Consider the following 15,585-nt stretch of genomic DNA (forward strand, 5'->3'; position numbering starts at 1 on the left):
GTATTTTAGCAATTTAATTGTAAATTCAAGTTTATTTTACTTACATCAAGGAGAAAAACTTGCCCAAGATTTATTTAATATAATAAATACAGACCTATCTCAAGTTATAGTTTAACTCAGAGGTTCTTAACCTGTGTGCCACAGGCTTTCCATAGCTTTAAAAAAAAATTCAAAAGAATCATTTAAAAATGTTAATTTTTAATATTATTTGTGTTTTATTCATATAAAAAGATGTAGATGTTTAACCTTGTTTTTAGTTTCTTACTTATAAGGGCATCTTTGATGCTACACTACTAGTTTGTTATGCCCTAAAACTAGCTGAGAAATCACTAATTAAGCTGATATACATTCAAAGTATTGATTTTTCTTAACTTTCTCGCCTTCAAATTTTGATATCAGATTAAGGAATCAATATTTAGAAGCTTAATCTACTTAAACAATTGTGTCACTTTAGGATATAAACTTTTTGAAATTTTATAGTTCGGTATCAAAATAAAGATCATATTTCATGAGCGTATATATCCAAGAGCGATGTTTTAAGCTTAAATAATATATTTTTCTTTAAATTTACAGTCAACAGTTAGCGCTAGACACGTCAACCCTGGACTTCCGGGATCGAAGACATTCCTTTTTGTATAAAATACGCACTCCTGTTTGTCTGTTCGTAATTTCAGACACGATTTCTCATATATCCTACTTTTAAAGGCATTTTTATCGGATTTCTTTGCATATTTATTGCTTAATTTTTTTTATATTATTTCTCTGAAAGTATACTCTGACGAATTTATGAATATTCGTCTATTCATTAAGGATACATTGTAGAGAATTAGGCGTTTCCATACATATTTCCAGCAAATTAGTCTGAGCGTTGGCTGCATACAGAATAGAACAGGTGCATTTCCTACTGTCAGATGTCCTGTACAGGCGACATACGCGGCGAAAAATGTTTATCTTCTCCTATGCTCAGGTAAGATAGGTCAGGGGGAGTTTCCCATTTGTAAAGTTCGTGCTTTGAGCACAAATTTACACACTTCAAGGTCTTTTGTAAAACCGACAGTTTATTTTCCTCCAGACGGATTTTTATTATTATTATTATTTTTTCTTTCCCCTTTGCATGGAAGATTCAAACCGCATGACATCAAACAATTACACACACACACACAAACCCTTGTTTAGGGGGGTTTTGTGTGAGAATTTCTAATGTTTCGACGTGTCCGAAGCTGGTTTATTTTCCGATCCCGTCACGTAATTTATCGATTAACTCGGATTATAGGGGGTCCTACTTTGAAAGGAGGCGATAGGAAATTTCGGGATCCGAAAATTCTGTGATAAAGTGGAGTAAAATCGATGCCGCACGCACACTCCCCATTCTTAAAAGAGGGCGCCGACATTCTTTAAAAGTATATCAGCTCCTAAAATATGCCATAGATATACTCACTATCGCTATAAAAAGGCATGAGTAGAGTCGAAGGTTGTACTGTTTGTAAGGTTATTTATTTCTCCAGGTTTTCGAATGGAAAAAAAATCCCGCAAAACTGTACTTTTTCTCGTGTTATTTGAGTAATTTGCATGGAGTAATTCAGCGTATTTTCGGCGCCCACTCGGAGAGAACTTAACATGAACATCGTGCGAATTCCTGTCGTAGAAAGTAGGAGACGGGCACACATGACGTGAATGATTCACTCCGCCCCGTTCCCCTTAAACAATTATTACATAACTCGAAACCTCAACATGGCCGTGCAACACGTAAAGAAGTTGCATTGTAATCCCATTAACCATTCTTCTTCTTCTTCTTCGCCCGAAACTTAAATAATTTCCACGCATCGCCTGCAGGCCGAAGCGGTAAACAATAGCACGTGTCGGAGAGATAGGAAAATTCGAAGCGGTAAAAGGGGATGCGTACGGAGCGCCGTAGCGGCCGGTATACGTACTAAAACTGTTACCATGGCAGCGGTGGCGGGAGCCGTGTCAGGAAGCGTGAAAATAGTGAGCTGGAGGGAGCGAGAGCAGTGGGTGTGGAGAAGGACTGGGTGTGTCCAGCACGCAATGCCCGGATGTTGGGTGGGGTAGCTAATCAATATGGCCGACATCGCGAGTGTTTCATGTGGTGCCAAGGTCGAGTCGGGTAGCGGAGAACGTATAGCAGGCGAGAGTAGTCAGACAGAAGACGCCAAAGACGGCAGAAGCGTTGATATTAAAAGAGGTAATTCTATTATTTTCTTCTACAATTCGGACGTTTTTAACTTAAAGGATGGGGATGGTGGGAGGTGACGGGGGATTTCTAGTCAGCTGGCTGGCGGTCTCCAACGAACAAAGAAAGCCAAAAGCTTGTAGTCGCTACAGGCGATATGGGCGTCTGGTTGTATACCGTAGCTACTGGGTTTTCTCATCCACTTTTGTTAAGTGAGGTGCTAGAGGTGTCTTTGTCCCGCTACCGATTACCACTTCTCCAAAATGATCGCAACCTCTTGCCCTTTATATAATTAAGCCGCACGTAATCGATTCGAATCGATTAATCGCTTGTTTGTTTTCACTCGTGACGTCATCGATTTTGTGTTTACTCTCTCCCCTTTTTTTTTCTTTCCTACTCGATGACTCCAAAATTATAATTTAAATTCCTTTCTTTTAAATCGCGCGTTTAATTTTTCCAAATTAATTTATGAATTTCGTATCGTTGGGGGCAGGGGTGTATTTTTAAATCGTACGAATTATTCGAACGTCACGGCTGACGTCATATATATATATATTTTATATTATATATAATTCCGGTGTCAAAGACCTTCACAGTTTTTTGATTTCCCACCTTTTATGAATGTAATTTTCGGGTTTAAAAAATATTTAAGAAGAATCTTGAAGAAATGCTATCCGTTTTCGATTCCCGGAGATTCGCCTCCATCTTCTCGAATTTCATTCCTTAAATTCGTAGAAAAAAAAATGGAAGAAAAAAAAAACGTTTTTCATGATTCCCATTAACTTAAAAATATATTTTTCTTTATCTTTGAAGAATTATAAATAATTTTTTGCAGTTTTTTCTGTGCTGGGGGGTCTAATTTCGCCGGTGATACTAATGGAGATCGAGCGTACTGTTGTATACAGTACTTAGTCGCTGCCTACTGTTGGTTCTTATTTATTTATTTTTTAAATAAATTTTACTTCTTATTTCTTTATTTTATACGTTATAAACGTTATAAAATATGTTTTTAATAAAATACATAAGTTTTCGCGTACGTTAAACGTCTAGAAACGTAATAGATCCTTCACGTATAGTGTGGACGGTGAATTTAATTATTTCGAATTTAAGGATTTATTTATGGAAAATTTACATGTTATTTCTTTATTTTTAACTTTAAAACGTTATAAAATAGTATTTTATTAAAATATATAAAGTTTTTTTTATACGTTAAACGCTTATAAATAATGAATTTTGCTTCTAGAAACGGAGGTAGAAGAATTTTAATTAGATGGAATTTGAGGTACATTTATATAAAAATTCATTTTATAATCGATATTAAAATATAAAATTCTATATTTTTTTCGTATAAAAATGCACTGAAATTAATTTTAATATATATAAAGGAGATAAAAGTAATTATTTAAAAGGAGAGAGAGAGAACTTCAGATTTTTATGCTTTTATTTACCTTAAAATTTATTTAATTTTTTTTCTCAAGGTCTTTATAATTGTTTAACGTTTTCTTAGTATTTATTTACCTCTTTTTTTTTTCTTTTTAAAATGATTTTTCTCTGTAGGGTTACTTTATATGTATATAAATGTATATTTTTAGGTGAGATTGTGTTTTCTGAGGTGGAACTAATATTTATTCATAAGAAAAAAATGAATTTGTCCTTTTATAAATAAATATTAATTTGTAATTTTTCGAATGCGACCGTTTATCTATTTTTCTGAAGGATACACTAATTTGTTTAGGGATAAACCCTACACCCATAGGGGAAAACCTTCCTACCCTTTAATGTACTGTACTACTTGTATAATTTTCACGATTTTTTAAAGTTAAATAACTAAAAAAAATCGCGAAAATTATTATTATTACTACCTTAAATAAGGTAATTTCCCTATTATATTCCCTAACAGAATTTTAATATTCCTTAAATTAATTTATATAGTAAAACAATACGAATGAATGGACTACAGGCCGAAGCGGTAAACAATAGCACGTGTCGGAGAGATAGGAAAATTCGAAGCGGTAAAAGGGGATGCGTACGGAGCGCCGTAGCGGCCGGTATATGTACTAAAACTGTTACCATGGCAGCGGTGGCGGGAGCCGTGTCAGGAAGCGTGAAAATAGTGAGCTGGAGGGAGCGAGAGCAGTGGGTGTGGAGAAGGACTGGGTGTGTCCAGCACGCAATGCCCGGATGTTGGGTGGGGTAGCTAATCAATATGGCCGACATCGCGAGTGTTTCATGTGGTGCCAAGGTCGAGTCGGGTAGCGGAGAACGTATAGCAGGCGAGAGTAGTCAGACAGAAGACGCCAAAGACGGCAGAAGCGTTGATATTAAAAGAGGTAATTCTATTATTTTCTTCTACAATTCGGACGTTTTTAACTTAAAGGATGGGGATGGTGGGAGGTGACGGGGGATTTCTAGTCAGCTGGCTGGCGGTCTCCAACGAACAAAGAAAGCCAAAAGCTTGTAGTCGCTACAGGCGATATGGGCGTCTGGTTGTATACCGTAGCTACTGGGTTTTCTCATCCACTTTTGTTAAGTGAGGTGCTAGAGGTGTCTTTGTCCCGCTACCGATTACCACTTCTCCAAAATGATCGCAACCTCTTGCCCTTTATATAATTAAGCCGCACGTAATCGATTCGAATCGATTAATCGCTTGTTTGTTTTCACTCGTGACGTCATCGATTTTGTGTTTACTCTCTCCCCTTTTTTTTTCTTTCCTACTCGATGACTCCAAAATTATAATTTAAATTCCTTTCTTTTAAATCGCGCGTTTAATTTTTCCAAATTAATTTATGAATTTCGTATCGTTGGGGGCAGGGGTGTATTTTTAAATCGTACGAATTATTCGAACGTCACGGCTGACGTCATATATATATATATTTTATATTATATATAATTCCGGTGTCAAAGACCTTCACAGTTTTTTGATTTCCCACCTTTTATGAATGTAATTTTCGGGTTTAAAAAATATTTAAGAAGAATCTTGAAGAAATGCTATCCGTTTTCGATTCCCGGAGATTCGCCTCCATCTTCTCGAATTTCATTCCTTAAATTCGTAGAAAAAAAAATGGAAGAAAAAAAAAACGTTTTTCATGATTCCCATTAACTTAAAAATATATTTTTCTTTATCTTTGAAGAATTATAAATAATTTTTTGCAGTTTTTTCTGTGCTGGGGGGTCTAATTTCGCCGGTGATACTAATGGAGATCGAGCGTACTGTTGTATACAGTACTTAGTCGCTGCCTACTGTTGGTTCTTATTTATTTATTTTTTAAATAAATTTTACTTCTTATTTCTTTATTTTATACGTTATAAACGTTATAAAATATGTTTTTAATAAAATACATAAGTTTTCGCGTACGTTAAACGTCTAGAAACGTAATAGATCCTTCACGTATAGTGTGGACGGTGAATTTAATTATTTCGAATTTAAGGATTTATTTATGGAAAATTTACATGTTATTTCTTTATTTTTAACTTTAAAACGTTATAAAATAGTATTTTATTAAAATATATAAAGTTTTTTTTATACGTTAAACGCTTATAAATAATGAATTTTGCTTCTAGAAACGGAGGTAGAAGAATTTTAATTAGATGGAATTTGAGGTACATTTATATAAAAATTCATTTTATAATCGATATTAAAATATAAAATTCTATATTTTTTTCGTATAAAAATGCACTGAAATTAATTTTAATATATATAAAGGAGATAAAAGTAATTATTTAAAAGGAGAGAGAGAGAACTTCAGATTTTTATGCTTTTATTTACCTTAAAATTTATTTAATTTTTTTTCTCAAGGTCTTTATAATTGTTTAACGTTTTCTTAGTATTTATTTACCTCTTTTTTTTTCTTTTTAAAATGATTTTTCTCTGTAGGGTTACTTTATATGTATATAAATGTATATTTTTAGGTGAGATTGTGTTTTCTGAGGTGGAACTAATATTTATTTATAAGAAAAAAATGAATTTGTCCTTTTATAAATAAATATTAATTTGTAATTTTTCGAATGCGACCGTTTATCTATTTTTCTGAAGGATACACTAATTTGTTTAGGGATAAACCCTACACCCATAGGGGAAAACCTTCCTACCCTTTAATGTACTGTACTACTTGTATAATTTTCACGATTTTTTAAAGTTAAATAACTAAAAAAAATCGCGAAAATTATTATTATTACTACCTTAAATAAGGTAATTTCCCTATTATATTCCCTAACAGAATTTTAATATTCCTTAAATTAATTTATATAGTAAAACAATACGAATGAATGGACTAAAGGGGTGAGTGTTATATAGGGAATTTTTACCCTATTTAAACTACTTAAAACCCTACAGAATAAGTGTTAAGTAGAGCAAATTTTACATAATTTTATAGTAGAGCATATTTTTGAATATATTATTAAAGAGAAATTTGATTCCAAGCTGTCCATGCGTAACTTAATTTCCTGTTGTTGCCCCTTTTTTTATTAATGCACTTTTTTTNATAATCAACAGTGTTATAGGGGGGTCGACTGTGTGTATGTACTTTTTAATTGGTTTTCTTTCTGAGTTTACACTTTATATTGCTGAATATAAATATATATATTGAGATAAATATATGGTTAAAATATACAGATAAATTCTGTGTATTTTTATTTATATATTTGCAAAACATTATCATTCAATAAAATAAAATAAATTAAGTTTACAGGCATCAAATCATTCTATAGACTCATATATTAAGTGATTTAATATTACTTTTAATTAAAATATATTAGAATAAAGCTTAAAATATATTAATTTATATTTTATATATTTTATTTATTTTATATATTTTTTATTAAAAAGAAAGAAACTGGAGCAAACTTGCTTTTATATATATATATAAATAAATACAGTATATACATTTGTGGGGATAAGCTATAAAGATTTATGAATTGTTAATAAAAAAATGCAATAAAATTGATAAAAAGAATAATAAAATAAAATAAAAATTGTAATTTTATTTTCTCTAACCAAAAATATAGTAAAAAATGAAAGGATTTGTTGTTTTTATGATGTATAAAAGAAGAGAAAATAAATTTAAAATCAAAGATTTTGTAGAAATAAGTTAAAAAAAATTCAAGTAAATAAATAAATTTATAAGGTTTTAAAGTGTATAGACAGGAAATAAATGAATTAAAGATTTAAAGAAAAAAAAATCCTTATATTATTTAAAATGGAAGTAATAAGATTGTGTTACAAGATAGAAAAATCAAAGTTTGTATACTTTTTGAATGGATTTATTATTAGAAGAGAACAAGTACCTTGTTAGAAATTCAAAAAAAAATGATGTAAAATATCAAAAAGAAGAACATAAACATAGATTCTATTATTGATAAGTAGTAAATTATGCATCACAGATGTAAAAAAATGTGCTTATAAAAGAATAAAAATACAAGAAAATTCTTGTCAAAAAGAATCCTAGATAAAAGGGAGTTGGCCCCATATATCTTTTATATTTAGGACAAAAGCGTGGAAAAGTAATGGAGGAAGTGAGTATGAAGATCAAAAAAATGTTTAGTTTTATATATATATATATTAAAAAAAAAAAAAGATTAAACAATATCAATATAGATAATAATTTTGGTTTGTATATTGTTTGGTGTTCTCTTACACAATGTCAGTAAGATTTTGTAGGTTAAATTGAAAGTAGATCCTACAAGAGGATGTTCTAATTGCCATTTTTATCAGATTAATGTGTGATATTTTATATATTTTCATATATAAAAAAAAAGATGGCAATGTTGTCGCTGGACTTATTTGTTTTCATTCTTAATAATTGCTACCACTGTCTTTAAAGTCTCCAGATTGGTTCTGGTGATATTAAAGGGATGGGGTCATATCTCCCGAACAATTAGTCCGATTTTCCTGAAAATTTCTGTAAANAATTTATGAATTTCGTATCGTTGGGGGCAGGGGTGTATTTTTAAATCGTACGAATTATTCGAACGTCACGGCTGACGTCATATATATATATATTTTATATTATATATAATTCCGGTGTCAAAGACCTTCACAGTTTTTTGATTTCCCACCTTTTATGAATGTAATTTTCGGGTTTAAAAAATATTTAAGAAGAATCTTGAAGAAATGCTATCCGTTTTCGATTCCCGGAGATTCGCCTCCATCTTCTCGAATTTCATTCCTTAAATTCGTAGAAAAAAAAATGGAAGAAAAAAAAAACGTTTTTCATGATTCCCATTAACTTAAAAATATATTTTTCTTTATCTTTGAAGAATTATAAATAATTTTTTGCAGTTTTTTCTGTGCTGGGGGGTCTAATTTCGCCGGTGATACTAATGGAGATCGAGCGTACTGTTGTATACAGTACTTAGTCGCTGCCTACTGTTGGTTCTTATTTATTTATTTTTTAAATAAATTTTACTTCTTATTTCTTTATTTTATACGTTATAAACGTTATAAAATATGTTTTTATGACGACTCTGTCTGCCGGTTGAACATAAATAAAGTTTTTAAATTTTTTTTTTTCCTTTCTTTCATAAGGTGAATGTGCCACTTTTCTTTCTTTTTTTTGTAGGCAGGACGTTTCCTTCTCATCCCTATTACAGACAGACACTCGGTGCTGGACAGTTATCGCTTTTTAACCTTTTGAAGGCTTATTCCCTGTTAGACTCAGAAGTCGGTTATTGTCAAGGTCTCAGTTTTGTTGCTGGAGTTCTTTTACTACACGTGAGTCAGTCTGATTAAAATGAAAATAAATAGATAAATAAATAAACATGTAAATCCTGTTTTGTAATTTTAACAGAAAATCTTTTGCATTTTTTTTTTTTTTTTTTTNTACTGGGTTTTCTCATCCACTTTTGTTAAGTGAGGTGCTAGAGGTGTCTTTGTCCCGCTACCGATTACCACTTCTCCAAAATGATCGCAACCTCTTGCCCTTTATATAATTAAGCCGCACGTAATCGATTCGAATCGATTAATCGCTTGTTTGTTTTCACTCGTGACGTCATCGATTTTGTGTTTACTCTCTCCCCTTTTTTTTTCTTTCCTACTCGATGACTCCAAAATTATAATTTAAATTCCTTTCTTTTAAATCGCGCGTTTAATTTTTCCAAATTAATTTATGAATTTCGTATCGTTGGGGGCAGGGGTGTATTTTTAAATCGTACGAATTATTCGAACGTCACGGCTGACGTCATATATATATATATTTTATATTATATATAATTCCGGTGTCAAAGACCTTCACAGTTTTTTGATTTCCCACCTTTTATGAATGTAATTTTCGGGTTTAAAAAATATTTAAGAAGAATCTTGAAGAAATGCTATCCGTTTTCGATTCCCGGAGATTCGCCTCCATCTTCTCGAATTTCATTCCTTAAATTCGTAGAAAAAAAAATGGAAGAAAAAAAAAACGTTTTTCATGATTCCCATTAACTTAAAAATATATTTTTCTTTATCTTTGAAGAATTATAAATAATTTTTTGCAGTTTTTTCTGTGCTGGGGGGTCTAATTTCGCCGGTGATACTAATGGAGATCGAGCGTACTGTTGTATACAGTACTTAGTCGCTGCCTACTGTTGGTTCTTATTTATTTATTTTTTAAATAAATTTTACTTCTTATTTCTTTATTTTATACGTTATAAACGTTATAAAATATGTTTTTAATAAAATACATAAGTTTTCGCGTACGTTAAACGTCTAGAAACGTAATAGATCCTTCACGTATAGTGTGGACGGTGAATTTAATTATTTCGAATTTAAGGATTTATTTATGGAAAATTTACATGTTATTTCTTTATTTTTAACTTTAAAACGTTATAAAATAGTATTTTATTAAAATATATAAAGTTTTTTTTATACGTTAAACGCTTATAAATAATGAATTTTGCTTCTAGAAACGGAGGTAGAAGAATTTTAATTAGATGGAATTTGAGGTACATTTATATAAAAATTCATTTTATAATCGATATTAAAATATAAAATTCTATATTTTTTTCGTATAAAAATGCACTGAAATTAATTTTAATATATATAAAGGAGATAAAAGTAATTATTTAAAAGGAGAGAGAGAGAACTTCAGATTTTTATGCTTTTATTTACCTTAAAATTTATTTAATTTTTTTTCTCAAGGTCTTTATAATTGTTTAACGTTTTCTTAGTATTTATTTACCTCTTTTTTTTTTCTTTTTAAAATGATTTTTCTCTGTAGGGTTACTTTATATGTATATAAATGTATATTTTTAGGTGAGATTGTGTTTTCTGAGGTGGAACTAATATTTATTCATAAGAAAAAAATGAATTTGTCCTTTTATAAATAAATATTAATTTGTAATTTTTCGAATGCGACCGTTTATCTATTTTTCTGAAGGATACACTAATTTGTTTAGGGATAAACCCTACACCCATAGGGGAAAACCTTCCTACCCTTTAATGTACTGTACTACTTGTATAATTTTCACGATTTTTTAAAGTTAAATAACTAAAAAAAATCGCGAAAATTATTATTATTACTACCTTAAATAAGGTAATTTCCCTATTATATTCCCTAACAGAATTTTAATATTCCTTAAATTAATTTATATAGTAAAACAATACGAATGAATGGACTAAAGGGGTGAGTGTTATATAGGGAATTTTTACCCTATTTAAACTACTTAAAACCCTACAGAATAAGTGTTAAGTAGAGCAAATTTTACATAATTTTATAGTAGAGCATATTTTTGAATATATTATTAAAGAGAAATTTGATTCCAAGCTGTCCATGCGTAACTTAATTTCCTGTTGTTGCCCCTTTTTTTATTAATGGACTTTTTTTTTTAGATTAAAGCGTTGATGACAGATATCTGTATACAATTATAAATCTGTAAGGTTTTTAATTCGTTAGCCTTATAGAAAATCTATTTTAAAAAAATATATATATAAGAGGAACTGTAAAAGCATTTTACGATTTCTTTTTTTCTTATTCGTAAATGTTAAACACGTCATTAAACACTTTTAAATGTTTAATGACGTGTTCAACATTTAACATGCCTGTTCATCATCACGTTTTATTGTGCGGGAAGCATGCACATGTTATTTAAAGTAAGTCGAGTCGTGGTAAAAAGTAAATAAATAAATAATAATAAAAATAAAAATAAAAAAGAATTGCTCTCGCCTACGCGTTCGGAATATTAAGTGGTTTCGGGTTCGGGCGCTCATTGAAATGTTAAAATTTAAGGATTATTTGTTTAATTTTTCCCCTCCCCTTTTTTTTACTACCGTCACGTGATAACAATCACGTGATATAAAAATACTGACTCCCTGTAGATATGTGACTTGTTGAAACCAGATCCAACGCAGCTGTGGCTTTGGCTATGGAGCGACATCCGTTGTAGGATTTCTACGGGAATAAAATTTACAACCGTTTGCTTTGTCGTGTTTTTTTTTTTTCCTTCTTCTTCTTCTACCCCAGTCGATGTAACAGCTGTATGCCTCGGTTTCTTCTTCCACACGGGCCCTTTAAATATCCCTTATTCTTTATAGGCCCTCGGACACACACACACAGAGAGAGAGAGAGAGAGTTGCAGCAAAACAGCGCGTTGGGTTTATGAAATATTTTTATTATCTTGCTATTAAAAAATTTATTTGTATTGTTTTTTTTCGACCTTAAAATAGGCCCCTCGATACCTTATTCTAAACCCGTATGGCTTGCCGAACGGAAAAAAAAAAAAAAAACTAGAATAAGATACGGCCCTGTCAAAATTGTAAGATGTGACAGCTGAAAGCCCATATATTGCAAACCAAGAGGGCTTCTTCTTTTTTTTTTTTTTTATGTCGATCGTAATGAGCCGCTATATTACATCTACAGCTTTTTTTAGACCATCGAAAAATTAGTCGTAACTTGAAGCCATCTTAATGTGTAATACGCTGCAGCAAATTCTTCATTCGAATCATTTACAAAAATGGCACAAATCATCGCAGATATCAAAGGGGTATAATTTAATCAAATGCTTGTTTTATTGAATTTTAAACAAGGACAAAAAAACAAAATATATATTATATTTTCTTTGATTCTTTCAAGGCAAACTATTGAACTTATTCCAATTCTTTCAGGTTTACACATGACTTATCAATTATGAAAGTCCCTGCTGCTGCTGTTGCTGCTGCTGCTGCTGCTGCTGATGCTGCTAGCAATTTCATCTCATACACTTCTGCAGATAAATATAGCGAAAACATTTTTCTACGTTTTTAATCACGTAAATTTATAATTTTAAACTTTTTTTTTTACTCCATTTAAGAGATTGAATTTCTTTTCTTTTAGTTTTTTTTTTTCTTAATACGAGAGTGGATGAAGTTACTCCGTAATTATCATCTCTCGTACGAGCTTACTCGATATCCATTTTATAGGATTTATAGGATTCAGGATTGTTATTTATAGGATTATTTTGTAGATGATGTCATTAGTTAGAATTATATACACTTTAAGCATTTAATTTGGTAACATAAAACCGTCATCGTGGGTTTATGGGTTTATTTTCCTGTTTTTTTCTTTTCTTTTTTATACTTCTTGTTTATGTTTTCAGCAAGCTTACACAGTATATAATGAGAAAATCCTTGCTTCTTCCATATAAAATGTATAATTCCGGTTGGTATCCTGTTAAACTATTTACTTACGAGATGCTAAATGAATCATTAGTATGTGTTTATTCCAATAAATTTTGTACTAGAAAAGAAGAAGAAGAAGAATGGAAAAAAAAGAATGAAACAGTGAGAACATGATTTAAAGAACGTCAGGAAGTAGTTGAAAGTAATTTGTCAACGAATTGATTTAATCTGCCCACTGCCAGTTACTTAATAGTACCAGTTTTTCTGGTGACCGTTCATCTTTCTGTAGGGCTTACCTGGAATTCGCATAACAAACCTATTCTTTCCTACTATCTTTACCTAAATCAGTCAATATATATTGTTTGAAGAAGAACTTCATTCTGTTATATACCAGAAAAATTCATAAACTATAGTAATTTGCATATCACTTATGACATAACACACATTCACTTAAGCCAAGGGTCAGTTATTTTTTTTTTTTCAGAATGATTTTCAAAGTTGTTTTATTAATAAAAATATATTAAATTAATAGAAAATCACAGGTAAAGGATGAAAAAAAAATCATACACAGTCCTCATACTGTATACAAAAAACTGTAAAATTTACTGTTTGGAGAAAGTTATAGGTGCATTTTTCTGTATAGGGAATTTTTACCCTATTTAAACTACTTAAAACCCTACAGAATAAGTGTTAAGTAGAGCAAATTTTACATAATTTTATAGTAGAGCATATTTTTGAATATATTATTAAAGAGAAATTTGATTCCAAGCTGACCATGCGTAACTTNGGGTCGACTGTGTGTATGTACTTTTTAATTGGTTTTCTTTCTGAGTTTACACTTTATATTGCTGAATATAAATATATATATTGAGATAAATATATGGTTAAAATATACAGATAAATTCTGTGTATTTTTATTTATATATTTGCAAAACATTATCATTCAATAAAATAAAATAAATTAAGTTTACAGGCATCAAATCATTCTATAGACTCATATATTAAGTGATTTAATATTACTTTTAATTAAAATATATTAGAATAAAGCTTAAAATATATTAATTTATATTTTATATATTTTATTTATTTTATATATTTTTTATTAAAAAGAAAGAAACTGGAGCAAACTTGCTTTTATATATATATATAAATAAATACAGTATATACATTTGTGGGGATAAGCTATAAAGATTTATGAATTGTTAATAAAAAAATGCAATAAAATTGATAAAAAGAATAATAAAATAAAATAAAAATTGTAATTTTATTTTCTCTAACCAAAAATATAGTAAAAAATGAAAGGATTTGTTGTTTTTATGATGTATAAAAGAAGAGAAAATAAATTTAAAATCAAAGATTTTGTAGAAATAAGTTAAAAAAAATTCAAGTAAATAAATAAATTTATAAGGTTTTAAAGTGTATAGACAGGAAATAAATGAATTAAAGATTTAAAGAAAAAAAAATCCTTATATTATTTAAAATGGAAGTAATAAGATTGTGTTACAAGATAGAAAAATCAAAGTTTGTATACTTTTTGAATGGATTTATTATTAGAAGAGAACAAGTACCTTGTTAGAAATTCAAAAAAAAATGATGTAAAATATCAAAAAGAAGAACATAAACATAGATTCTATTATTGATAAGTAGTAAATTATGCATCACAGATGTAAAAAAATGTGCTTATAAAAGAATAAAAATACAAGAAAATTCTTGTCAAAAAGAATCCTAGATAAAAGGGAGTTGGCCCCATATATCTTTTATATTTAGGACAAAAGCGTGGAAAAGTAATGGAGGAAGTGAGTATGAAGATCAAAAAAATGTTTAGTTTTATATATATATATAATAAAAAAAAACAAGATTAAACAATATCAATATAGATAATAATTTTGGTTTGTATATTGTTTGGTGTTCTCTTACACAATGTCAGTAAGATTTTGTAGGTTAAATTGAAAGTAGATCCTACAAGAGGATGTTCTAATTGCCATTTTTATCAGATTAATGTGTGATATTTTATATATTTTCATATATAAAAAAAAAGATGGCAATGTTGTCGCTGGACTTATTTGTTTTCATTCTTAATAATTGCTACCACTGTCTTTAAAGTCTCCAGATTGGTTCTGGTGATATTAAAGGGATGGGGTCATATCTCCCGAACAATTAGTCCGATTTTCCTGAAAATTTCTGTAAACGTTCCCACCTAACACGCAAACCACCCTGCAAAATTTCACAAATTTTTGACAAAAGGTACAGGAGTTATTAAGCTTCAAAGTGGCTGAACAAAATCGTGCCCATACTCACGCTGACATTCACACATACAGAAAAAAACCCAAATTAATTTTCATTTCAAGGTCCTCCGAGTCAAAAAATGTAAAAATCTTGGGGGTAGGTCAATTTTTTGACCGATCGCTATACTTTCCAACTGTTATATAACAACAGGGAAAGTAAAAAAAAGAAAAAAAATAGTAATAAATATATAAGGACTTTCAGGAAGACCCCATAAAATATACATGGATCAAAGTTGAGGGTTATCAGAGTTCAATCATCTTCCTTTATCAGTTTAAAAATAAGGATCAGTTACTTGTTTGATATATTCAACAAGTAATAGAATGATTTAAAAATAATAGGTTAGACAATGTGGGGATGTACCAAGAGATGGATCATTGTTTATGGGGATTTGAAAGCCATTTTTTTTCCACATTAAATTATTTAAATAGAGTGGATAAAGGTATCAGAACCACTATAGAATAACAGGGCTCATAGAGATAATAGGGGTTTCAGTATTGTAGTTATGTGTTTATGTTTAATATCGAAATTTCGATGGTAATCT

General features: G+C 29.9%; 1 protein-coding gene across 2 annotated transcripts in view; it reads left to right on the plus strand.

The window, feature by feature from the left end:
* The first annotated feature begins 1,850 nt into the window (after window positions 1-1,850).
* Window positions 1,851-15,585, plus strand: part of LOC111636205 (Krueppel-like factor 6) — a 36,209-nt gene continuing 22,474 nt past the window's right edge. Inside the window, exon 1 of one of the 2 annotated variants that reach the window (XM_023381408.1) lies at window positions 1,851-2,203. In XM_023381408.1, coding sequence (XP_023237176.1) covers window positions 2,080-2,203 — 124 coding nt within the window. In that variant the 5' untranslated portion in view covers window positions 1,851-2,079. Of the gene's footprint in view, window positions 2,204-4,312; window positions 4,522-15,585 lie in introns of those variants that run through there. The other variant, XM_023381407.1, reaches the window with a different exon arrangement.

The sequence above is a fragment of the Centruroides sculpturatus genome, unplaced genomic scaffold (assembly GCF_000671375.1).
Source record: "Centruroides sculpturatus isolate CEXI.00-Female unplaced genomic scaffold, Cexi_2.0 scaffold1102, whole genome shotgun sequence".
Taxonomy (NCBI): domain Eukaryota; kingdom Metazoa; phylum Arthropoda; class Arachnida; order Scorpiones; family Buthidae; genus Centruroides; species Centruroides sculpturatus.